The sequence below is a fragment of the Balaenoptera borealis genome (genome assembly GCF_965194805.1).
Source record: "Balaenoptera borealis genome assembly, chromosome: 1".
In the NCBI taxonomy this organism is placed as follows: domain Eukaryota; kingdom Metazoa; phylum Chordata; class Mammalia; order Artiodactyla; family Balaenopteridae; genus Balaenoptera; species Balaenoptera borealis.
In genome coordinates, this window is record NC_138860.1 from 156,003,658 (window position 1) to 156,030,145 (window position 26,488).

The window sequence follows — 26,488 nt, forward strand, 5'->3', positions numbered from 1 at the left end:
AGTGAGAGGCCCGCGCACCGCGATGAAGAGTGGCCCCCGCTTGCCGCAACTGGAGAAAGCCCTCACACGGAAACGAAGACCCAACACAGCCAAAAATTAAAAAAAAAAAAAAACAAAAAACCAGCCCATCAGGGCTTCCTTCTAGTAAGCCCTGAGGAGAAATTGCTGGGAATGGAATCCAAGTATAGTAGGATAGGGACAACAGAGAAAAAGAAAGAGAAGATGGATACCAACGTAGAGGAGGGGAACAGAGCCAGGAAATCCCAGGAAGCAAGCCAGACAAAATAACAGAAGAAGGAGCTCTGTGATGTTATAAAAGCATTTCTGAACCCTGACTCATTCTTTAAGTTCAAGAAAACTAATTTTGAGCAATAGGAAAGTATCACGGTCAAATCCCATATAAAGTTATTATTAAAAAATTATAAGAATAACATTAATATAGTCAGTGAAAGCACATCACAAAGATGTGCCAGAAAACAGATCAAAACTGCAACCTACTATTTGAAAACAAACTAAAAGACATTAAGAAAATGATATATGAATGAACAACATAAATCCCAATTAGAAAAACTCAGCACTTGAAGAACCTAGGAGCAGGACAGGAATAAAGACACAGACGTAGAGAATGTACTTGAGGACACGGGGAGGGAGAAGGGTAAGCTGGGACGAAGTGAGAGACTGGCATGGACATATATACACTACCAAATGTAAAACCGATAGCTAGTGGGAAGCAGCTGCATAGCACAGGGAGATCAGCTCAGTGCTTTGTGACCACCTAGAGGGGTGGGATAGGGAGGGTGGGAGGGAGACGCAAGAGGGAGGAGATATGGGGATATGTGTATATGTATAGCTGATTCACTTTGTTATAAAGCAGAAACTAACACACCATTGTAGAGCAATTATACTCCAATAAAGATGTTAAAAAAAAGGGCTTCCCTGGTGGTGCAGTGGTTGGGAGTCTGCCTGCCAATGCAGGGGACACGGGTTTGAATCCTGGTCCGGGAAGATCCCACATGACACGGAGCAACTAAGCCCATGCGCCACAACTACTGAGCCTGTGCTCTAGAGCCTGCGAGCCACAACTGCTGAGCCCATGTGCCGCAACTGCTGAAGCCCACATGCCTAGAGCCCGTGCTCTGCATCAGGAGAAGCCACCACAATGAGAAGCCTGTGCACCGCAACGAAGAGTGGCCCCCGCTTGCCGCAGCTAGAGAAAGCCCGCATGCAGCAACAAAGACCCAACTCAGCCATAAATAAATTAATTTTTTTAAAAAAAGGGCTTCCCTGGTGGCACAGTGGTTAAGAATCTGCCTGCCAATGCAGGGGACACGGGTTCGAGCCCTGGTCTGGGAAGATCCCACATGCCGTGGAGCAGCTAAGCCCGTGAGCCACAACTACTGAGCCTGCGCATCTGGAGCCTGTGCTCCGCAACAAGAGAGGCCGCGATAGCGAGAGATCCGTGCACCACGATGAAGAGTGGCCCCTGCTTGCCGCAACTGGAGAAAGCCCTCACACAGAAACGAAGACCCAACACAGCCATAAATAAATAAATAAATAAATAAATAAATTTATTTAAAAAAAAAAGATGTTAAAAAAAAAGAAAAGAAAAACTCAGCACTATCTCAGGCAAATAACGTTCAAATCTTCTTTTTTAAAAAAAATAAATTTATTTATTTATTATTGGCTGCATTGGGTCTTCGTTCTGGTGCATGGGCTTCTCATTGTGGCTTCTCTTGTTGTGGAGCACAGGCTCTAGGCACGCGGGCTTCAGTAGTTGTGGCACGTGGGCTCAGTAGTTGTGGCTCACGGGCTCTAGAGCACAGGCTCAGTAGTTGTGGCGCACAGGCTTAGTTGCTCCGCAGCATGTGGGATCTTCCCAGACCAGGGCTCGAATCCGTGTGCCCTGCATTGGCAGGTGGATTCTTAACCACCGTGCCACCAGGGAAGTCCCTGTTGAAATCTTTTGACCTAAATCTCTTGCCTCACCCAGCATACTAAAAAATTGACAGTGGTCCTAGTGCCTTTCCTATCAAATCTAAAATTTGATCTTCCTTCAATCTTAAAATGTCTTTACTTTGGTGCCCCCACTTTAAGCAAGCCAGTATGCTTTTTTTTAATCCCACCATTCCTTGCTTCCAAGGCCATTTTATGTATCCTATGATGTCCCTACCCTCTTGGCCAATTGTTCCTAGCCAAATGCACAAATCAGGTCTCCCTGAGAAATTCTTTCCAAACTTAGTCCCCATCCCATTCAGATGATATATTTATTTTTTTTCAAATGTATGTGTATCTTGTTTTCAGCACCAAACTGTATATTCCTAAGATACGTTGGCATCTGCTCAGGGGCTCCCTATACTGGACTCAAGAAAAAAATCAGTTATTATCTAAGCCAGGGGATTTCAGTCAACTGGTCAAGTTTAAGACATGATTAGTTGAAGCTACTGATGGTCACACTCTTGAAAATACGTCTCTCTTTAATACCTTTCCCTAGTTCTTGCACATGAGCTCTCATTTATTCCTCCTATAGAACCATTTATTTGTGATATATTAGTATAACTGTGTGCTCAAATAAGTTTGGAAAACAATACTTGCTCTATATCATGTCCTTTTTAAAATGTTGATAAATAACAATATATGTTTCATATAATAAAAAAAAAAAAGAAAAACTCAAATGAGGTGACAGGTCTCAGGAGAGAATTAGAAATGAAAGAAAAAAATCATTTTAGAAATGAAGACCAAACTAGAAAGTACACAACAGCAAATAAACACAATAGATAATGCCTTAAATAAATAAAACGGAAAAGAAAAAATTTTAAATCAAAAAGAAATGAAGAAAAGTAAAAAGGATTTGAAAGACAATGACCAATACTGAAAATAGGCAAAGAAGACTAAAATATAGATAGATAGACAGTTAGATAGATAGATAGATAGATAGATAGATAGATAGATAGATAGGTAGATAGAGTCCCTGAAGAAGAAAACAAAAACAAGGGAACAGAACAAACACTAAAAACTATTGAAGAAAATTTTCCTGAAATAAAAAAAAATTTGAAGCTACACATTCAAAGATCATACTTCAAAGCTGAGAATATAGTCCCCAAATGACCAGCACCAAGACATTCTAATAAAATGACTGAACTTTAAAGAAAAAAATACTTTGGGCATCTAAAAAAATACACACACAACACATGACTTAGAAGGGAAGATTAGATTATCATTAGACTTTTCAAATACTTTATGAATGAAGTAACATATTTAAGAGACTCAAGAAAGTAAAGTGTGAACCTAGCAAAAGACTTAATAAGTATAAAGGGCACAGACTTAACATGTAAGATCTCAGAGGATACTGTTCCCAAGGGCTCTTCCTGGGGAATCTAGTAGAAAACCAACTTCAGACAACCAAAATGAGTAGAGTGACTTAAGGACTGAAGGTGAATATTATAAGATTACTTGTAGAACTAAAACTACATAGGGGCTAAGAAGAAAAAAGAGTATAGCATATCATGACTATATGCCCTGACAATGTAGATTCACTACAAAGTTGTTTAATGAGGTGGAGAATGGCAAGTGCATTTGCAAAATACTTTTTTAATGTTTTCAGTAATCATATTGGTGGTAGTATTAACATTGTTATTCTGAGAGTGCTTTGTGTATGAGATAAAAGAAATGAGTAATTATGGAATATTCTAATTCTATCATCTCCTGTGTCCTTAAAAACTAAGATTCTCAGTATGGAAGAAAGGAGCCAGAGAAGAGATTAAGTAAAAGTTCTTGAGTCTTTAATTTGAATTGAAAGTATCACTATGTACTCCTTAATTATTTTAGTGTGTGTATGTGTGTGTACTATATATATAGTCTATCCACTGAATCTGTAGTTCTGTCCACTGAAAAGGCCTGGCGGTGGTCTTGAAATATAATTTCTTACTTAAAAAACTGAAGGCTTCTTAGAGAAATGGTTGATTGCAGTCTGGGGCAAGAAGTATAGAAGATGACCCAGGAATATTTTGTCAAACCAAACAGTAAGGAAAGCTATCAAAGATTACTAGAGTCGGGACCTCCCTGGTGGCACAGTGGTTAAGAATCTGCCTGCCAATGGAGGGGACACGGGTTCGAGCCCTGGTCTGGTAAGATCCCATATGCCGCGGAGCAACTAAGCCCATGCACCACAACTACTAAGCCTGCACTCTAGAGCCCACAAGCCACAACTACTGAGCCCACGTGCTACAACTACTGAAGCCCGCTCGCCTGGAGCCCATGCTCTGCAACAAGAGAAGCCACCGCAATGAGAAGCCCGCGCACCACAACAAAGAGTAGCCCCAGCTCACCGCAACTAGAGAAGGCCCGCGGGCAGCATCGAAGACCCAATGCAGCCAAAAAATACATTAAAAGAAAAAAAAATCCGCCTGCCAATGCAGGGGACATGAGTTTGATCCCTGGTCTGGGAAGATCCCACATGCCTCGCAGCAACTAAGCCTGTACGCCATAACTACTGAGCCGGTGCTCTAGAGCCCATGCTCCGCAGTAAGAGAAACCACCACAATGAGAAGCCCATGCACCGCAACAAGGCGTAGCCCCCGCTCGCCGCAACTAGAGAAAGCCCAAAAGCCCACGCGCAGCAAAGAAGACCCAACGCAGCCAAAAAAAAAAAAAAAAAGATTACTAGAGTCACGTCAAAAGAACCAAGGAGCCAGCTTAATGAGGCTCCACTGGCCAAAGTTGGGGCACTTGGCAGTTCAATAATGAAAACAATTATAATTGATGATTGAAACCCATCAAATATATATAAATCCATAGGTTCATAATGATATATATTTTTTTCATAGTGGTATTTTTTAAAGTGGTCAACTTTGGAGGATGATAGGGATTCAATTCATTATCTTCAAAACTGGTGAAAAAAGAATCAAACATTTATTCTGCCTTTCCTATGTGAACCGTACCCTCAGAAACCAAATAGCAGATAAGAGGATGTTTCTCTTTATGAAAGTATTTCAATGAATAAATAAAATTATAGAATTAATGGCATACTCAACAAATTAATGGCTACAGGCAGTAAACATCAACACCTGAAAAATATTGTAGGCATAGAGACTGGATTTATATGCTTCTTAGAGTCTTGCTGAAGTGATCAAATCTGAGTCTGATTCAGCCTCTGGATCCAGCTGCCAACTTGCAGGAAATATTGAGAACACAGGAACATTCAGAACTGCATTATGAGTACGTAATCAGCAAAATCCAGACTGTGGTAAACTCTACACTTCAAATGGCCCAGGTTGTTCAACAAATAAATTGTAAGGAATTAAGAAAGGGATGAAGGGGGGACTTTAAATTAAGAGATTTAAAAAGACATCAAATGTACTAAGTGAAGTAAGTCAGACAGAGGAAGACAAATATCACATGATATCACTCATTTGGAATCTAATTTTTTAAAAAATGACACAAGTGAACTTATTTATAAAACAAACAGACTTACAGATATCGAAAACAAACTTATGGTTACCAAAGGGGAGACGTGTGGGGGAGGGGTAAATCAGGAGCTTGGGATTAGCATATACATACTATGTTGGTTGTCTAAGATAGACAACTAACAAAGACCCACTGTATAGCACAGGGAACTCTACTCAGTATTCTGTGATCAGCTATATGAGAAAATAATCTGAAAAAGAATAAATATATGTATATGTATAACTGAATCACTTTGCTGTACACCTGAAACTAACACAACATTGTAAATCAACTACACTCCAATAAAATAAAATAAAATAAAAAGACATTAAATGTTTTCAAGTGGACAAGACTATAGTATCTAAGGATGTCCATATGGATGATAAAGATATAAAATAAAATACAAAGAAGTGAATACTGTAATCAGGAAATGATTGCTTATCAGCAGAGGAAGGGGATTATAATTGGGATGAGGCACATGGACAGGACTTCTGGGTGGGTTCTAGTTCTTAACATGGCAGTGGTTATAGGAGTGTTTGCCTTAGAATAATTCATTAAGCCTTACATTTGTTTTGTGTGTTTTCTACACTTGTGCTTTATTTTACAATGAATACTTTTTAAAAGAATAGCAAGGTGCTTGCTTTGGCAGCACATATACTAAAATTGGAACGATACAGAGAAGATTAGCATGGCCCCTGCACAAGGATGACACGCAAATTTGTGAAGCGTTCCATATTTTTTGATGATCCATGTACAAAAAAAAAAAAAAAAAAAAAGAATAGCAAGGCAGTGTTACGAACAATTTCATGCCAATAAATTCAACAACTTAATTGAAACAAATTCTTTGAAAAACACAACTTACCAAAACTAACTCAAAATGAAATTAAAAGTTGGAATAGCTCTATATGTATCACAGAAATTGAATTTGTTATCAAAAACCTCCCCCACAAGGAAAACTCCAAGCCCGTTATTATTTCACCAATGAATTCTATCAAATACTGAACAATGCTACCAATCTTACACAGATGCTTTCAGAAGACAAAGAAGGAGGAAACACTTCCTAACTTCTTTTAAGAGGCCAGGGGCTTCCCTGGTGGCGCAGTGGTTGAGAATCTGCCTGCCAGTGCAGGGGACACGGGTTCGAGCCCTGGTCTGGGAGGATCCCACATGCCGCGGAGCAACTAAGCCCGTGCGCCACAATTGCTGAGCCTGCGCGTCTGGAGCCTGTGCTCCGCAGCAGAGAGGCCGCGATAGTGAGAGGCCCGCGCACCGTGATGAAGAGTGGCCCCCGCTCGCCGCAACTAGAGAAAGCCCTCGTACGGAAACGAAGACCCAACACAGCCATAAATAAATAAATAAAATTAAAAACAAAAAAAATGGGCTGAATATTGTAAACCTAATAAATATTATAAAAAAAAAAAAAAGAGGCCAGCATAATCCTGATACTAATTTTTAAAAAAAGTTTATCAGAAAATTGAATAGTTATACTTTATTATATTGAGGAATTACTAATTTTAGGTGCCATAATGGTAATAAAATTCCTTATCTTTTAGAGGTACAAACTAAGACATTACAAATGAACTGGAATCATATCTAGTTTTGCTTCAAAATAATCTTGATTGGGGGAGAGTAGCCGAGGGAATAAATAAACCAAGATTGGCCAGAGTTGACAATTACTGAAGCTGGGTGATGGATGCATGGAAATTCATTATACTATCTTCTCTACTATTGTTTACACTCAAGATTTTTTATAATATAAAACAAAAATAACTACAAATGATTAAAAGACATTAAATAAATAAAAGCTATAAGTTCACAACAATAATTTAAAGAGAAAGCGAAACAAAACAAAATCATTGAACACCAAGTTGCTAGGACATCAACTTACTACTTTGAAAGGGATAAATAAGGGAAGAGATTTAAGCATTTATCTTGCCATTCTGGTCTGAACTTTATTTCAGGGTAACCAGATGGTCCCGGAGGATGTGAAAATGTTTTTCTGTACAAAATTAGAACTAATAAGAGAAAAAATAATAGCATTAGGAAGTCATCATTTTTTAATTGCTAGTGAAATAACCAATTAATAAAATGGTCATGAATGGATGGTAAAACAATTTGGTGAAAAGTTGACAGGGAACTTTATGATGCAGGATCAGGCTATCACCACCTGAAAATGGAAGGAGCCTGGGACCTGAAATGGGCAGTGAAGGAGAGCCGTGCAACCAAGAATACCTGTGCTCCTGTGTAAGTGAAAAATAAATCTTTATTGTGTTAAATTACTGTAATATGGGGCAATTCATTATAAAGGTTGGCTTGCTATTTATATATATTAAAACACATAAGCACATAATTATTTATATTTTCAAAGATACATACATATCCAAACACATACTGAACACATTAACGTGTATGCCTGGGTCAGGGACAGGAATGAGGGATCAGGGATTAAAAAAAGATCAAACAAAAAGAGACTTAGTATCAACAGATGATGAGAGTTCACCCCGCTCTGAGGAGCATGGTTTAACTATTAAGGAATAAAAAGATAATAATTTAAAAGAGAGACAACTAATCTACCCTTTCTAGAGAGAGCCCAGGCTAGTTAGCTGGTAATTATCTTCTGCCTTGAGGGGGAGCACAGAATGGTCGTGGAGAGGAGGCAGTGTTGAAGACAGAGCCTGTTAGAACCCTCCACCATGTTCACCAGGGACGTCTCAGGCCTGAAAATTTCCCTAAACAGAATTGCTCCCGAGTCTGACCTTCACTCTCAGCTCTCCTTGGTAGTGAAGATGCAGGAGGCACTTGCCATTCTCCAGACATGGGGCCTGGGCCTGGCTAGCTCCCCTTGGCACCACCTCTCACTCCAGGCCTAAGGAGGCTAGACAAAGCATAGAGGCTCCTTCTGGGTGTGGATGCATCCTCCTGCCCACCCTCCATCTCTGCTTGTGGAAGGCTGAATAGTGGTCCTTCCTCCAAAGATGTTCAAGTCCTCATCCCCAGAATCTGAGAATATTTTACTTTATATGGCAAAAAGGACTTGGAAGATATGGTTAAATTAGGGATCTTGAGATGGGGAGATGATCCTGGATTATCCCAGTGGGCCCAATGTAAGCACAAGGATATGTAATCACAAAGTAATCCTCCTAAGAGGAGACAGAATTAGAGAAAGATGTAAGAATGGAAGCAGAGGTCAGAGAGAAGAAATACTATGCTGCTAGCTTTGAAGATGGAGGAAGGGGCCATGAGCCAAGGAATGCAAACAGCCTCCAGAAGCTAGAAAAGGCAAATAAATGGATTGCTCCCTAGAGTCTCCAGGAGAGACTCTCCAGAAGAGGCCTGCCAACACCTTAACTTTTAACTTAACCCAATGAAATTGATTTCGGACTGTGACCTCCAGAACTGTAAGATAACACATTTGTGTTGTTTTAAGCTGTTAAGTTTGTGGTAGTTTGTCACAGCAGCAATAGGAAACATGTACAGTGGCCCTGCTGCTGGGCAACATAACCTGTTCTCCTAGAAACGTAAGGTCTGTGAGAGAGGGGAGTGGGGAATCAGAGAAGACTTCCTGGAAGCCCCTGCAGTCAGACTGACGTAGGTTCCTACTGTAGTTCACTTATGATCTGTTAATAATGCATTGTTTACAGTGTTGCTAAGAATTAAATGGAATAATACTTTAAATTACCTATTACTACCTAATTAACCACTTTTTAAACTACAAGTCACATCTCTTCGTGGGTTTACATTCATTCCTCCATTCAACAGGTGTCACTGAACATCCAGTATGTGCCTGGCACCATGCACAGAGTGAGCCTGCATCCAACACAAGATCCAAGCATTTCTCACCTAAGCTGCCACTGAGCTTCCAGTCAGTCCAGTGCTCAAGTTCACCACCCCATCCTAAACGCAGGCTCTTACACTTGCCCATTCACATGGTCTCGTCTCCTTGGTGGACTAATCCCAGCCAGCACCACCTCTTATACTCCCAGGCACTGTTTCTGCAGCTGCCAAGAGCTCTGTCATCTCTGCCTTTACCCCGAGCCCTGACGAGTCCCCAGCCCACTTGGAGGATAGTATGCTCCCTCTGATCATATCTTCAAGCCTCCGTTTTCATCCCATTCTCTTTTGTCTCTCTGCATCTCTCTCCCTTGTCACCCTTTTCTTCTTTGAGCTCCTAAACAGGTCCTCCTCATAACCCGGAAAGGTCTAAACTAACAGGAGAGCTAAGCCTTAAACAGTCAGTCCAGAGGCAGGTAGGAGGGACCAGGAATGTGTGCTTACCAGGGTTCCTGGGCTTCTCTAGTAGTGAAATGGAGTTTAAGGTATTGAGACGGGATGTCTAGGCTACCTGGAGTTCCCAGACAGCCCCACTCACCCACCTCTGCAACCCCTCAATACCCTCAGATGCCAGTCCAGCTGAGCTGTAATCCCCTGACTTTGGAGCTCCCCAACTCCACAGGACCCAACTGGATTTCTCTCTCATCTCCCACCGCTATCCCCTGCTTCTCACGTCCAGGTCTGGAATGTTGAGTTCTGCCCCCATGATGTCTGGGCCTACTCGCCCTACCTTCCCAGAAAAATAGTTGGTCCAAGATTGATCTTCCTTATATCTGTGGTCCATATTAATGCACCCTTTACCCAGTCCTGGTCCAGGGTCTCTTTCCTCAGAGCCTGTGGCTCTTTCTCTAAATACTGAGCTGCCTCTCTAGGGTGGGGTAAGAACCTATTAAAACAGGGAGAAAATTGCTTTCAGATCCTTTGGGCTTGGGTGGTGACAGGGTGGGGTGGGGAAACAGTCTGGTCAAGTGATGGAATTGTGGGTGGACAGGCTGGCAGGCAGGCGATCTGGGTTCTTTAACCTGAGCATTGTCACAGATTTACCATGGGTGACACTGGTCAAGTCTCTGCCTTCTGTAGGCCTGTCTCTCTAACCTGTCTGTGCAATGAGAGGGCTGGTCTTCTTTAAGGTTATATTTGAGCCTGAAGGTTTCACCCAGCTATTCCAGCAATGGTGCATAATGGTCACAAGAGGGCGGACAACCTCTTCAGCTCAGAAGTTTGTAGATTAAATGAATAAGAAAGCTTCGAAAAGGAATACAAGGGTTCCACGTGGAAAGGTAGTTACCCATAAGTCACCACAAAATGGCAACAGAGTCAGGGTATTGGGAAAGGATATTTGAATTCCCAGCCTGAGGGGAGCTCAGGAGCCCCAAGACCCAGAGGGGTAAGGAGAGGGCTGGTGGGCAGCAAAGAAGAGACTTAACGGATATTCTTTAGAGATTTCAATCACTTTGAGAGGAGAGGAGGAAATGTATTGCCCCAAAAGGATTGGGGTGGGGGGTTGCAGAACCAGACTTGAGGAGTTTAGGGGAACTGGAGATAATCAACTTGGCTTCCGTCCCTTCCTCAGCATAGAATGAAAAGTAGAGAAACTGCAGGAGTTATTCCAGGATTTGAGGAAGACTCCTCCAACTCACGAGGGCACAGCAAATAGGCAAGGATTACCTGACATCCTTTTTTCTCCTTTTTGCCTTCCAATAATCTAGTTTCAGGGCCCAGGAAAGACAGGGACCAACATAGGGGCAGTTACCTGGTGTTCAAAGAGTTAATCTCCAATAATTCATACTCTGACATCAGCCACAGCCTTTGTCCCCACCCTCTCTCTGGGCCTGTCTCCTCCCTGAGCCCCAGGTTGGCAGGTTCCCTGAGTCCCTCCTTTGGTGTAATTCACTAGGGCCCTGGGACCCAGGCCCAGAGCCAGTGCCCTGCTCCCTCTGCAGGTCCCGGGAGTCTAAAGCTTGCTCTAAGGGAGGAAGGAAAGCAGCCTTTCCCTCCTACTCTCCCCCCTCCCAGGATGTGGGCCCTAGGACCAAAGAGCCTCTGTCTTTCTCTGCCACACCCCCCATTGTAACCCAGACAAGGGGATTCCTTGTGTCCTGGCCTCAGGCAGGCATCCTAGTAACCAATGGTGGAAGGTCTGGGGCAGGATGGGGGCAGGGGAATCACATCTGAGAAGATACCTCCCCCTTTCGGAGATTCTGGTACACCCCAAGCTTCTCCTCCCTCTGGCTCCCATCAGCCTTGGAGAGAGAAGGCTGAGGGACTCATCTGCATATAAAAGGTATGAGGCCCAAAGTGGAAACCGAGAAGGTGTGGAAACACAAAGGCTGAGCCTCCTGACAGACAGATTTGGAGCCAGAATACAAGAATGGGGGCAACCCAGGGACAGAGTAAGACAGGGGACTGTGGCAGGGCAGGCCAAACAGACTTTTGAGAGCTGTAGTTGGAGGCTCCTGCCAGTTTCCTCCCTAAAAGCACAGATATAGGAATGCTGGCAGCAGACAGGCGTGTGGTCAGAGAGGAAGTGAGAATCCCTAGGATAAAATGAGAACTCCCTGTTTAAATACTAAGAACCTCTCTGAGAAGAAGTACAAACATCTGACTGAGAAACTTTCCTGTGAGGAGGGTGGTACGTTCCCATTCACAAGAAGTAATGGTAGGGAGAATAAATGATATGGTCTCACTTAGCAGCAGGGGCTCAGACACCCCTATACTGACCTATCATCACTAAAAGACTGGTACAGAGGAAAGGCTAATCCATCCTGGCAGGAAATGACATCACTCACCAGGCAGGAAGGGGTGGCTCTACCAACTCCAAAGGCTTCTGGGAGGGCCAATCCATAGAGGGTTGGCCTTGAATGTCCATGTCCCTCCACAGTCCTCCATCTTGGCCAAGAGGGGAGCCGAGGCTCCTAGATGTTGGGTGAGGCAATTATACCCCCATCTCTTCATCAGTGATCTCGTAGGGATGCTAAACCATCAAATCCCAGTTGGGAGGAAAGGGGAAGAGATACCATCACACCTGGAGCCACAGGTCAAGCCTCTAGAGTCAATGTATCCATGAAAATAGCTCTAGGGACCCAATAATTGAAGGATAAAGGCAGAGCCTCCCCAGGGACCAGAGAGATGGTGAGGCCAGGTTTCCATGGTAACTGATCTCAATGCAGCCTCTTCCTAATCCCAGATTGAGGGAGAATAAATTTGAGGGAGACCAGGGCCTAGCGATGAAAGAGCCATAGGAGAACAAAAGGGTGGAAGAGTTGTTACAGGAAGGTCACATCATCCTGGCACTGGCCCCAGTACCAGTGGGTCTCAAAGCCCAGCTTGGTACTCTCATCCTCTGGTGGCTCAGAAGGTCCACCTTGGAGCCCCTCCCCTGGGGGCTTCCACACAGCCCTCAAGCTTCCTAGCCTGGTGGCTGTCAGGTCCACCTCAGTCCTGGCCCTCTCCCCACCGGGTATAGCCTTTGCCCAGTCCATCTCGGGACGGGGAGCCCCGGGGGGGCCCTGTTCATCCAGCTCGCTGGGGGCCACTGTGTCCAGGAAGCTGCCAATGGAGACACTGTCCAGCCGGTCAGTGGAGCTGGTGTCTGGCAGGCTGTCCCAGCTGCCTCGCCTTGAACGGCCTGGGCTCCCGCCTGTCAGGCTATATTGGCTGCTGGTGAGGCTGCTGCAGTGGCTGGTCAACGTCCCCCGCTCCTCCAACAGCCAGCGCACTGCCTCAATGCCCTCGTTCAAGGTCACCAGCTGCTGTAGGATCTTCACGTCGATGGCTCGCAGGTAAGCCTAGGGGAGTGGGAGAAGGAATCAGTTCCAGGTTCTGGGCCACAGGTTTCCCCAATGTTTCTAGAGGCCTCTACTTTGTGATCTAACCAACTATGCTTCACTTTCAAGAAGCATGGAAATAGAATGGTTTGGAGTGTAGGCTTTAGAAGCAGAGAGACTGCTGTTTAAAATCTCAGCTCTACAACTGATTAGCTATATGACTGTGGGCAACTTTCTTACCTTCTTTGAGCCTGGGTTTCCTTGTTTGTGAAATAGGGTTAGGTCACTCACTGCACAGGGTGGCTGAGAGAATTTTGTGATGTTTTTTAGGCACTGAGCACTGTGCCTGGTACAGAGTAAAATCTCGGTAAGTGTTAAGTATTAAAATCCAATCCTACTGAGATTTGAACTTAACAGATAGGGTATTAACTATTGAACCAGTCCAGATTCACCAGTAAGACTTAGAAGCAGTCATCCAAAGAGTAGCCTGATAGGCGGCCAAGTGTTAATTGGGAAGTAGACTGGGCCAAAATGAGGCAGGAGCTGGGGGGGTAAAGAAGGCGCTAACCTGGTCCTTCTTCAGGCTGTTGGTAGCAGCTGCTGTGGGAGGGAAGGGTTGGCTAGAGCTTCAAAGGGTCAGAATCTCACTGGCTGGGGATTCGGGGCTTCCCTCTACTATACACCAGTCTCCTTGTCTGCACTGGGAGTAAGTTTGACTTACTGGGTAATCTCTAGGGTCCCTTCTAGCTCAGATGCACTGAGTTGTCTTCCCCAAGCACAAGTGTGAACTTGTCCCTCCCTTGCTCAAGAACCTTTTCGGGCTTTGCACTGCTCTTAGAGAATAAAATCTAAGCACTTTAGCAGCAGGTATTCAAAAGCCTGTCGTAATACAGCTCTTGCCCATCCCTCTAACTTCACCTCTAGCATATTTCTGTGGGAACCCCAGGTCCTGCCACACACAACTTTTAAAATTTCATTTTATTTAGCTTTACTTTTTTTTTTGGCTGCACTGTGCAGCATGTGGGATCCCAGCCAGAGACCAAACCTGTAGCCTCCGTAGTGGAAGCGTGGAGTGTCAACCACTGGACCGCCAGGGAAGTCCTAGGTTTACTTTTTTTTTTTTAATATTTATTTATTTATTTGGTTGCACCAGGTCTTAGTTGCAGCAGGCAGGCTCCTTAGTTGCGGCTCACGGGCTCCTTAGTTGTGGCTTGCTGGCTCCTTAGTTGCAGCATGCAGCCTCCTTAGTTGTGGCTCGCTGGCTCCTTAGTTGCGGCTTGCCAGCCCCTTACTTGAGGCTTGCCAGCTCCTTAGCTGCAGCATGCAGGCTCCTTAGTTGTGGCATGTGAACTCTTAGTTGCACCATGCATGTGGGATCTAGTTCCCTGACCAGGGATCGAACCTGGGCCCCCTGCATTGGGAGTGCAGAGGCCTATCCATTGTGCCACCAGGGAATTCCCTAGCTTTACTTTTAATAAAAGTGATAGATGTACATAGATTAAAGAAGCAAACACTTCTCAAAGATTTATTATGAAAAGTAACAGTTCCCCCATCCTAGTCCTAAATCTCACTTTCCAAAGACAGCTACTATCGCTTTTTTAGCTGTTTATTTTGGTACTTACCTTCTAATTTCCAAATAACTACTTATTGATTTTTAAGTTTTAGGTATTTTCTATTGACTTCACACACAATAGAAGTTTAAGGATTTAACTCTTTCATCCTACTCCCTACTCCTCTGCCATACTCATACCCTTCCCATCTCCCCATATGCCCAATATATGCAATAAAATTAATTATTCAGCATTTACCTTATTAGGATTTGGAAATGCTATTCACAGCTAAGCCATATGGTTTACTATGGTTACTTTTCCTTTCTTACAACTTTAAGTTTTCCTTTTTAGATAATAATAATTATTACTACTGCTACTATTTTGCTTAGTTTGGTATATCATTATCAGTAAGTCATCCCTAAACTCTCTCCCTGTTGTCTGAATTTCCATCTCAAGGCTTTTAAACACAACATATGTTCTATCTACTCCACCTTCTTACAGGCAGCTCTTTAGGAGCCTTCTGATCTGCTCCAGTCTGTCCCTGCTGCACAACTGTCCTCCAGAGATCTCCCTTCACTATTCAACTTTGTCTCTCTCCTGAGCTGGATCCCTGTTTCCTGGATCCCAGATCTTTATTGATTACTCCTTCATGTGTGTGGTGCTTTTCCTCCAATAGCTTCCTGAGAAAGTCTGCATAGACTATACCTGCATAGGAGGTATATTTGTTGAAGCTTCACATGCCTTTAAAATGTTATTTGCTCCTCACACTGTTGACTGTTTAGCTGAGTATAGAAATCTAGGTTGAAAATAATTTTTCTTCAGAATTTAGACCATTGTTCCATTGTCTTCTAATTTTCAGTGTTACACTTAAAAAGTCTGATGCCATTCTGATTTCTGACTTTTTGTATGTGACCACCTTGCCACTCTTTCTAGAAGTTCTTAGGATCTTCTCTTGGTGCCCAGTTTTCTAAATTATCACAGTAATTTGCCATGGTGTGATTCTGTTTTCATCCACTGAATTCATCACTTGTTGGGCTCTTTTAATCTGTAAACTCAGAGCTTCAGTTCTGGAGATTTTCTTTAATTATTTCATTGATGATTATTTCTTCTCCAATATATGTTTTTTTGTTCTTTCTGGAAATACCATTATTTAGATAGAGGGCACCCTGAAAGGATCCTCTATTTTTTTTCTCTTTCATCTCTCCCTATATGTATTCTAGTTTGTGAAATATTTCAACATTATCAACCCTTCTACTGAGTTTTTCATTTTTTTCCCATCATGTTTTTATTTCCAAGAGTTGTTTCTAGTTCTCTGAATGTTTTTTAATAACTTCCTGTTTTTGTTCATGGCTGCAATATTATCTCATCTCTTTAAGGATATAATTAATGATTGTTTAAGTTCTTATCTTCCTGAATTATCTCCATTTTATTCAAGTCGCTTTTTTCTGTTTGTATAGGTCTATATAGTTAAAGGGCTTCATCAGATGTTTTATAATCTTTAGCTGCTGCTCATACTTCAGAGTGGTCTCTAAAAAGCTGATTGGAAACTCTCTGTGCCTGAGGCTTGCCAGCTCTGAACCTCACTAAGGGTTATTTTGCTAGGATGTTTGATTGGGTAAGGCCTGTAGGTAGTACCTTGCATGTGTGTTTTTTTTTCTTGGGTTCATCACATTCACTATATTATACCCATCTAGAGAGTATAATGTAAGCAAAGCTGCCAATGTTATGGGAGCCAAGTAGGCAAAGGCTGGGAGGGGTATTACATAGCATTTAGTTGTTTTTTTTTTAAATAAATTTATTTATTTATTTTTAGCTGTGTTGGGGCTTCGTTTCTGTGCGAGGGCTTTCTCTAGTTGCCGTGAGCGGGGGCCACTCTTCATCGCGGTGCGCGGGCCTCTCACTATTGCGGCCTCTCTTGTTGCGGAGCACAGGCTCCAGACGCGCAGGCTCAGTAGTTGTGTCGCACGGGCTTAGTTGCTTCACGGCATGTGGGATCTTCCCGGACCAGGGCTCGAACCCGTGTCCCCTGCATTGACAGGCAGATTCTCAACCACTGCACCACCAGGGAAGCCCACATTTAGTATATTTTAATTTAATCCCTCTTGCTCTCAAACTCCGCTTGGTGTCTCCCAACCTGGAGACCTTTGGTTCTATTATTTTTTAAATATATATTACTTGATAAATGTTTATTGAATTATTCAGGAAATAACTGCTTTAGTCACACCTACAATGGTAAGCCAGAAATCAGACCAAGTATTTGTACACTGAGAAAAATATAGGCACTGGAATTAAACAGACCTGGATTCAAGTTCCAGTTTTGCCATTAATGAGTCATATGAAATTGGAATATTTTTTTCCCTTTAAACCATCATTTCTTCATTGTAAAAAGAGGATACTATCTAATTAAAGGTTTATTTTCAGAAATAGAAGGATCATTAACAGGCATTGCATACTGCCTGACAAGTATTCACTAATCAATAAATGGTAGCTATTTGGCTTTACATATTACTATGGTTAACTTATCTACTATGGCATAAGCACAGAAAATTTTCTACCTGAAATTATTGGTGTTTTTGGAAGAACATCACAACATTTGGAAGAATATTTGTTGAATTCAATTAAACAAATGATTATTGGGTACCTGGATTTTCTAACAATTACAAAGATAATGGAGAAACTCTCCCTGCTTAACAGAAGCTTACAGTTTCAGTAAGGAGATGTGGACATAAATAACTCAAGTACCACAGACTGCACAGACTATTAATGACACAGGATAAAAGAGATTATCTTCAATTATTTCGTGCTGGGGACAAATTTATTAACAGTGAAACCATGTCGTCCATGACCAAACTAAATGTATTAAACAAAACTTTTCATACTAAAAATGCTCCTCCTGCTTTGTTTTCTCCCCCCTTCCTTTCCTCTTTCCTCCTTCCTTCCCTCCTTCCCTCCCTCCTTCTCTTCCTTCCTGCCTTCCAGTCTTCTTCCCTTCCCCTTCCTCCCTTCCTTCTGTTCTATTCTTTCCAAAACTTACATTTCCAGTCTTCTGCGATGATAAAGGAGTTGTGGGCACTTGGTTGCCCAGTTGGGGAGGGATTCTTAGAGTACGATTCTTTTTTTTTTTTTTTTTTTTTTTAGTAATTTATTTATTTAGTTTTTGGCTGCGTCGGGTGTTAGATGTGGCACGCCAGGATCTTTCATTGCGGCGCGGGCTCTTCGTTGCAGTGTGTGGGTTTCTCTCTAGCTGTGGCACGCAGGCTCCATGGCACATAGGCTCTCTAGTTGTGGTGCGCGGGCTTAGTTGCCCCGCAGCATGTGGGATCTTAGTTCCCGGATCAGGGATTGAACCGGCGTCCTCTGCATTGCAAGATGGATTCTTAACCACTGGAACACCAGGGAAGTCCCAAGTATGATTCTTTTATTTTTCTTAATAAATTTTATTTATTTATTTATTTATTTATTTTTGGCTGCGTTGGGTCTTCGTTGCTGCACACAGGTTTTCTCTAGTTGCGGCTAGTGGGGGCTACTCTTCGTTGCAGTGCGCAGGCTTCTCATTGCGGTGGCTTCTCTTGTTGCAGAGCATGGTCTCTAGGCATGTAGGCTTCAGCAGTTGTGGCTCGCAGGCTCTAGAGCGCAGGTTCCATAGCTGTGGCGCACGGCCTTAGCTGTTCTGCGGCATGTCGGATCTTCCCGGATCAGAGATCAAACCCATGTCCCCTGCATTGGCAGGTGGATTTTTAACCACTCTGCCACCAGAGAAGTCCCTTTTTTAAAAAATATTTTCTTTTTTTTTAAAGATTTTTTATTTGTTTATTTAATTTATTTTTGGCTGCGTCAGGTCTTTAGTTGCAGCATGTGGGCTCTTTGTTGCGGCGTGCAGGCTTCTCTCTAGCTGTCGCACATGGGTTTTCTCTCTCTAGTTGTGGTGCGTGGGCTCTGTAGTTTGCAGCACGTGGGCTCTCTCGTTGAGGTGCGTGAGCTCAGTAGTCGTGGTGCGCGGGCTTAGTTGCCCCGTGGCATGTAGGATCTTAGTTCCCTGAGCAGGGATTGAACCTATGTCCCCTGCATTGTAAGGTGGATTCTTTACCACTGGACCACCAGGGAAGTCCCCTGAGTAGGATTCTTTTTTTTTTTTCCCAATTTTATATCACTAATATAAATGAAAACCAGTATTTTTTTTTAATTTATTTATTTTTGGCTGCGTTAGGTCTTCATTGCTGCACGCGGGCTTTCTCGGGTTGCAGTGAGTGGGGGCTACTCTTCGTTGTGGTGTGTGGGCTTCTCATTGCGGTGGCTTCTCTTGTTGCGGAGCATAGGCTCTAGGCACATGGGCTCAGTAGTTGTGGCTCGCGGGCCCTAGAGCACAGGCTCAGTAGTTGTGGCACACAGGCTTAGTTGCTCTGCAGCACGTGGGACCCTTCCTGGACCAGGGCTCGAACCCATGTCCCCTGCATTGGCAGGCGGATTCCCAACCACTGCACCACCAGGGAAGCCCCCGAGTATGATTCTTTTTTTTTTAAACTTTGGGTTTATTTATTTATTTATGGCTGTGTTGGGTCTTTGTTTCTGTGCGAGGGCTTTCTCTAGTTGCGGCAAGTGGGGGCCACTCTTCATCGCGGTGGGCGGGCCTTTCGTTATCGCAGCCTCTCTTGTTGTGGAGCACAGGCTCCAGACGCGCAGGCTCAGTAATTGTGGCTCACGGGCCCAGTTGCTCCGCGGCATGTGGGATCTTCCCAGACCAGGGCTCGAACCCGTGTCCCCTGCATCGGCAGGCAGACTCTCAACCACTGCGCCACCAGGGTAGTCCCCAAGTATGATTCTTAAACAGACATTCATCAACCCTTTTGTATTCAGCTGTATTTGCACACTCAGATCTAGAAATATCTGAGACCAACTCCTGAGACCTTTGAGGTGCAAAATGGGTTTCTTTTCAACTTTCCTCATTGCTGGCTTGGAATTCAGCTTTTTTCAAGTATACTAAGTTAGTTACTACTCTTCCTTCTGCTTTCAACTTCCAAAATTTTGTTCCTATCATATTCTCTCCTGTTCTTGTCATAATGGCTTCATGGCTTTAAAAATAATCTTTCTCCCAGCTTTTAGTGGAGTTTAAGGGGGGAATGGAGGTAAATGCATGTGTTTAATGTGCCATCTTGAACTGGAATTCCCACTGACTTTATTCAAGGCACAACTCAAATGCCACCTCCTCTAGGAAGTCTTCCCTACACTTCCTTAAGGTGGAATTAAGCCATTCAGTCATGGAACAATATTTATTGAGTGTTTCTTATAGGTATGGCATTGTGTAGATAAAGCAAGAAAAGACACCTTTCTTGCCCTCAGAGAGTTCACAGTCTAGTGGGTTAAGATAAGACAATGACACAAGCACTTAAAATTCAGTGCAGAAAATGCCAGGGGATGCAAATGCTGCACAGAGAGCTGTGGGTACCTAGAGGACCATAACCAGAGGAGTAAGGAAATGCTTCCTAGAATAAAGGACGTGAGCTGAGACTTGAAGGTCAAGTGGGACTTAGCCAGACAAAGCCATGGAGAGTCATTCCAACCAGAAGAAACAGCTTGTCTTCTCCAGTTCAGTTGTGCCTTTCCAGAGCACAAATCTGACCATGTCACTCTATAATGAAGACTCTTCCAGGAAGTCCTCCCTGAGTTCCAACAGCACCTGTGCCAGAGTGGCTAGTCTGTCTCTCTCTTCCCTAACCCAGACTATGAGCTCCCTGAGAGCAGCAGGTCCTGCCCAGTTCGTTTATGGTGCTTAGCCTAGGATTGGGTAGGTCAGATTCAGTTCTATGATTCTCTTGCCTTTACTAGGTCCCTCTGCTGGTCCTAGGGTTCAGGGGGCTGGGTTTTATCATGTTGGTGGCAAATGAATCTGAGGACCAGATTCTATAGGCCTGTGACAGTGGGATTCCCTGACTGTGACAGCATCACTGCCCAGAATAGAAGAAAGCAAGGCTTTCTTGCCAGAAAAAGAAACAGTCATTTCACACCATCTCTTTGGAAACAGAAAGGGGATAAACAGCTCAGGAGAGATGCAGCCTCAGAGGCCACTCCAACCCAATTCTCTTCCCAGGGGGATTCAGGTTCCCCATTCTTCCCCTTAACATGTACACATCAAACCCTCTGACCAGCCCTAAGATCACAAGTATGGCTCACTCATGGCTCAATCTAAATCAAGCCCTGGGATAAAAGCCTACAGATCTCAGTCCTAGCTCCCTGGTTTTAGAATGAGATTCCCAGACTATTGTTACCCCTCTTTCCCCTCGCCCCCTCCCCCAGGAGGTAGAAAAACTGAGGCCAAGAGAGTCAGGGCTCTGCTCAAGATCACAAAATCATTCAGGAGCAGAGCCAGGACTTGAACCCATGCCTTCTCTCTCCTTGCCTAAAGCTTTTTCTCAAACTGCTCTGTGGGGGTGGGTTGTCATAGCAACAGTTCTCTGGGTGGGAGGATTAAGTAGGGGAAGTTGCCATTGTTTCCCCTTCCCACAAATCCCAGAGTCTGTCTGGTTCAATCAACTTTTGAGTAGGGGAGGGAGAGGCCTAGAGGCAGTGATGACTTTGGCCTCAAGGGCAGGCCTGCCCCCTCCCTGCAGGAAAGCTGAGTGAGGGACAGTTGAAGGACAGTACTTAGAGGGCTTGGACTAGTTCTGCCACAAGCGGCTCCAGGGGAAACCCCCCTGCCCCACCCTTGTCCCCCCTGGGTGCCACCCAGTGGGTAGGGCAGAGTGCATAAAGAAACCTAAGATACCTCTGCCCAGGAGGGAGAAAGGAATGGAGTAGGAATCCGTGGGGCACATAGGGAGCCTCTCCCTGTGCTGGACCCCAGAAGGCTCCCTCCCTTGAGTTCTTCGTGGGCAGCCTTGGGCCCCAAGCCAGGCTAGGTCAGGAATGCAGAGAGACCCAATCAAAAGTAAAGCGTACCCCTTAAAGTTTATGAACAGGTAATCTCCACCAAAGACAGAAAAGAGTTAGAGCCAGAGAGACTAGGCATGGCTCCTCCCAGTATGAGCTCAGGCAAGGCCCTTAACACCTGCAAGCATGTTTGCTCTGTGAAATGGGAAAATAATGACTGCTTTTCTCACTCCAATGACATGAAAGGCATTTAATGCATCTGGCACAAAGCTGGTCTCAATGGTGAAGATGTAAAGTGTAGGCAAATCACCTGGGTTCAAAGCCTGGCTCTGCTTTTTACTTTCTGTATGACTTGGGCAGTTACTTAACCTCTCTGTGCCTCAGTTTCTTCATCTGTAAAATATCACCTACCTAATAAATCTCTGTGAGGACTAAAAGAATATCTTGTAAAATGTTCAGCATGATACCTGGCACATGCACTTGGTGAAAGTTAGTTTCCAAAGCAAGACATTCTAAGTTAGCTCTTTCTGGGCCCTGAGCTAAAGTTTGTACACTGAGGCAAAGCCAGACCCCTCCCTTAGGTGGGCACAGTTACAGCCCTACTCTGGAGAATTTGGCAATAGCTTCCAAACTTCAAGGCCAAGTGCACATATGGCATTCAAATCCTTCCCCCAGGGAGCCTTTCCTGATTGCTTTGCCCACAAATCTCTCCTCCCAGCCTCTCAGGCTGTCAGGTAGCGCCCATGACCTCCCTCCCAAAGGCACCCCCTCCATACACACACACACACACAGCTCAGCCTGGCACAGAGCTGGGCACAGTGGGGCTCCAGGAAGACCTGTTAGTTGACACACTCACTGTGGGCTCCTGGTTCTGGGCCAGAAAGTGGCTGGCAATTCCTCAGTTCCCTAGAATTGGCCGCAAAGTGGTGGCAGGTGTAAATCACCCCCTTCAACAGAACCAGGGCGCTAGGGAGCCTGGGAGGCCCCAACTGCCCTTTTGGCTCTGAATCTAGACCAGCAGCAACAGGGAAGGGGTTGGGTGCCTGTTTTCTCCTCTTCTCCCCAAGGAAGTGCAGATGAGATGCAAATATCCAGTGTACTTGGGGGTTGGTAGGAAGGAGACTGAGTCTGCAGTGATGGGACCAACACTGCAGGTGCTGCTACTCTGTGTCTGCTAAGGTTCTAGGAACTTTCAGATATTTTAAGTGGGTGTGGGGGAATGTTGGGGAAAGAGGATATTTTTAGTGGCCCTAGCCCAGGCAGTTTTCACCCAAATCTCTTCTGTGCTGAGACTTGTGGTGGATACTGGAGCCTCTGAGGAACAAACCCTGGGCCCAGTTTGCAAGAGGAGAAAAAACTGGTTGCCCTATAATGGTGGCTGGGGGCAGAGGTAGCCCCAAAGTGAGGGGAGAGGGGGAAGATTTGTGCTGTGCTAGGTTCTCAGTGCTTCCCAATCCTCACCTCTCCCCTCCCAATTATTTGGCCAAAAAAAAAAAAAAAAACACCAACTGAAAAAACCCTGAGCCTCCCACCCCGAGTGCTCAGGGCCCATCAATACTCCACTCACCCTTCGTGGGGAATGCAATTAATGGACCCCAGGGCTTAAAGATAGATCTGATCGGAATCCTGAGGACTTAGGCGGGGGATTTTAACTCCCTCCTCTCCAGCCCAATTCTGGGGACGCGAGTCCATCCCTTCGGGCCCCATGCTGGAGACTCCGTGCCCCTGGCCCGTGTAGCCCACACTCACCAGCTCCATCCTCAGCGCCATGATCTTGTCCCCCAGGCTGTGGCCCGTGCTAGGCGCCCCCGGGAGCAGCAGGGCGCCAGAGGTTCCCGTCTCCCACTCGCCTCGCAGCCCGCGGAGCAGCCCTTCAGGGGTCTTCCTGCCCACCTTGCCCTCCACGTCTCGCAGGTCAGGCGTCTGGGACTCCGCAGTCCCCTCCATGAGGGCCTAAGCCTGAACAGGGTTGGGCGACCGGACGCCGGGATCCCGCTCCCGGGGGTCCTGCTTTCACAGCAGCTAGTGCAGAGCGGAACCGGTGGGTCCCCGCCCGCGCTGTGTGGGGGCGGGAGGAGGGCGCCGTAACACTCAGAAAAGCCGCGCAGAGGGTGTGTGTGTGTGTGTGTGTGTGTGTGTGTGTGTACATTCGAGTGCTGCGCACAACCTCTGGCTCCGGAATGGGTGAGGCTGGGCGATGCTGGATATGCACCTGAAAGAGCTCAGCGCCTTCTCCTGACTCTGGCTCCGGAATGGGTGAGGCTGGGCGATGCTGGATATGCACCTGAAAGAGCTCAGTGCCTTCTCCTGACTCTGGCACTGAGTCCAGCCAGGCACTCAGCAAGCGCCCAATGAATGTTTGCTGAATGAGGTTAAGCATCCTCAGTTAGGGATGTGGGATTTTAAGGAACATTGGTAACAGAACTACAGAGGGTTTTGGAAGGCTTCCTGGAGTAGAGGAGCTGGATCTAAAACAGTGCTTGGAATTTAGCTAGCCACTGATACACACACACATCCAGTGTAGCCACTAAATTTAGACTAAAGGAGCAACCAGTATTGAAGCTGAAGAGGGCTACATCATGCTTGATCTTGTAAACCGATACTTCTTAAACTTGACTGCGCATACATGAATTATCTGCGAATTGTTAAAATGCAGATTACAATTCTGTAAATCTGGAGTGGGGCCTGAGATTCTGCATTTCTAACAGATTCTGCTGATGGCCATGCTGCTGGTCCAGGGACCACACTTTGAGTAACAAGGTTATAAAAGATGGTTCTAAGGTGCTGGGATTTTATTCTATGGGCAATGATGATCCCTAAAAAACATTTTATGCTTTGGCTTGATTTTGGTTTTTAATCCAAGTAATTCCAGCCCATGGTTACAGAAGGATTTATAATGAAAAGATAGTTACCGCACCCTATTCTTTCCCACCTCTAGTCCCACTCCCCAGAGGCAACCACTTTCAGCTATTTTTTCCTGGTGTTTATACTCATAACTCCACAATAGCCTTATACCACTATGTCTTAATTTTAAATATTGTCTACTGACTTCCTATTATGATAAATAAGATTTACCTCACACTCTGTACTTCCTTCTTCCATTGGCCCTATACATTTCTATCATTATTTTTTAGCTTGTTACCTTTGTAATTTTAAGTAACATACTGTTCCTTAGTATGCCTTGAACCACGGAAGGGTTTTAAATCAGAGATTTACAAAACAGATTTGCCTTTTTGAAAAAATACTCTGGATTTTGCAAGGAGAAAGAATTTAAGGGGTAAAAATCTGGAGTCATGGAGACCAGCTAGAAGACAAGAAACTAAAATGGCCTGGACAGGGGCTGGTGGTAAGGTTGGAAAAGAATTAGACCTGAATGGAGGAGGACTCTTTAGGAGGTAAGATTGACAAGACTTGGTGACCAGTAACATTCATTTGTTTATACTGGCATTTGATAAATATTTGTTCAGAAAACGAATGATTTCAAAAAATATTATGGAGAATCTCCTATGTTCTAGCCATTGTATGTGGTACAAAGAATACAATGGTGAGCAAACAGACCTGGACTGGTTGCTGGAGAGAGACAAGGAATCAAGGGTGACTCCCAGCTGTTTGATCTGATGCCATTCATGAAGGAAGGGAACACAAGAAGAGGACTGGGAGTGAGAAGAGTTGATTCTAGCAGGAGTTATGTTGAATTGGAGGGACCTATGAGAATGTCCAGCCAGTAGTTGAACACAGGTCCACCTGGAGCTCAGAAGAAAGGCTAAGTCTGCAGATATGAGTTTAGGAATCTAGATGGTCGGAGAGCTCATGAGAGTGGATGAGATCTTCTGTGGAGAGTGAGTTTGAGGAGAGAAGAGGGTCAGGGAGGAACCCTGTGGGACACCTTTCTAAAATGCCTTTTTAAAATGTGTTGGGATTTCTTCTATTCAAACACATGCTTATTAGGAGAAATCACTGATTGCCTCAACTACTGAGACAAGCACTGTTAACATTGTGGGGATACCATCCTACCATTTCAGGAAGCAGATGGAATATGGAGAGCTCAAAAAAAATCTAACCGATCTTCTGGCTTCTTCTGTCTCCCTTTCATCTGTTATCCACAAAACAGTAAATGTTCTCTTAAATTGGATTATGTTGCTTCCCTGCCTAAAACTGTGCCACGGCTACCCACTCACTTCAAATAAGCATCACCATCACCTAGAAACTTTTTCGAAATGCAGTATTCTGCTCTGCCCCAGACTCCTGAATCAAAAACTCTAAGAATGGGGCCCAGCAATCTGTTTTAACAAGTCCTCCAAGTGATTCTGATGCAAGCTAAAGTTTGAGAACCACTGTGTTAAGCTAAGTGCTTCGCATGTGTTAAACTCTATAAGTGTTATTATTGTCAGTATAGTGAGGGGTTAAGAGTGGAATCTGGAGCCAGGCTGCCTGGGTTTGAATTCTAGCTTTACCAACTTCGTGATATTGGGCCTCATTTTCTTTGTCTAAAAGATTAGGATAGTAACAGTACCTACCTCATGGAGTTGTTGTGGAATTAAATGAGTTAATATAGTAAGATGCTTACTTAGAACAGTGACTGCCATAGAGTAAGCGTCATATGAGGTCATCCTCATTTAACAGAGAAGGGAATCTAGGCTGAGATGTGAAGTGACTTGCCCAAGGTCTAGGTGGGTGGTAAAACCAGGTTTTTCATTCCCCCGTAGTCTTCAGTGGCCTCGCATGCTCTAGACCTGGGTGCAGCCTTGCCCAAGCAAAGGGAGGGGCATCTGGGTCCGAGGCCTGTAGCCCCTCTGACCCTGGCGTGCCCTGCGGTCTACTCCAAGGCTCTAGGACTCCGACCCCAATCGGGTTTGCCACCACGCAGTGCTGGGAGTGGGGAACCTGTTCTCCCCCAGCCGCCCACCCGGCCAGCCAGCTGCAAGGCAGCCGAGGGACCGAGCACTAGCGGCACTCGCTTGGGGCAGACACCAGCCGCCGCCCTAAGCGCCGCCCGCCACCCTCTCACCCCGCGGCGGCGGCGGCGGCGGCGGA

At 44.7% G+C, this 26,488-nt stretch overlaps 1 protein-coding gene and 1 long non-coding RNA gene across 2 annotated transcripts; one reads left to right on the forward strand and one right to left on the reverse strand.

Moving 5' to 3' along the window:
* On the forward strand, positions 1-9,282 carry LOC309615877. Its single transcript, XR_014237120.1, has 3 exons — positions 1-6,519; positions 6,870-7,686; positions 9,202-9,282. It is a non-coding gene; the product is annotated as an uncharacterized lncRNA (long non-coding RNA).
* Positions 7,695-26,374, reverse strand: LURAP1 (leucine rich adaptor protein 1). The gene is made up of 2 exons (XM_082365747.1): positions 23,204-26,374; positions 7,695-13,061 (listed from the first exon to the last, which is right to left on the reverse strand). The coding sequence occupies exons 1-2, from the start codon at positions 23,399-23,401 to the stop codon at positions 12,540-12,542; spliced, it is 720 nt and encodes a 239-aa protein (XP_082221873.1). The 5' UTR covers positions 23,402-26,374; the 3' UTR covers positions 7,695-12,539.
* Positions 26,375-26,488: the final 114 nt, after the last annotated feature.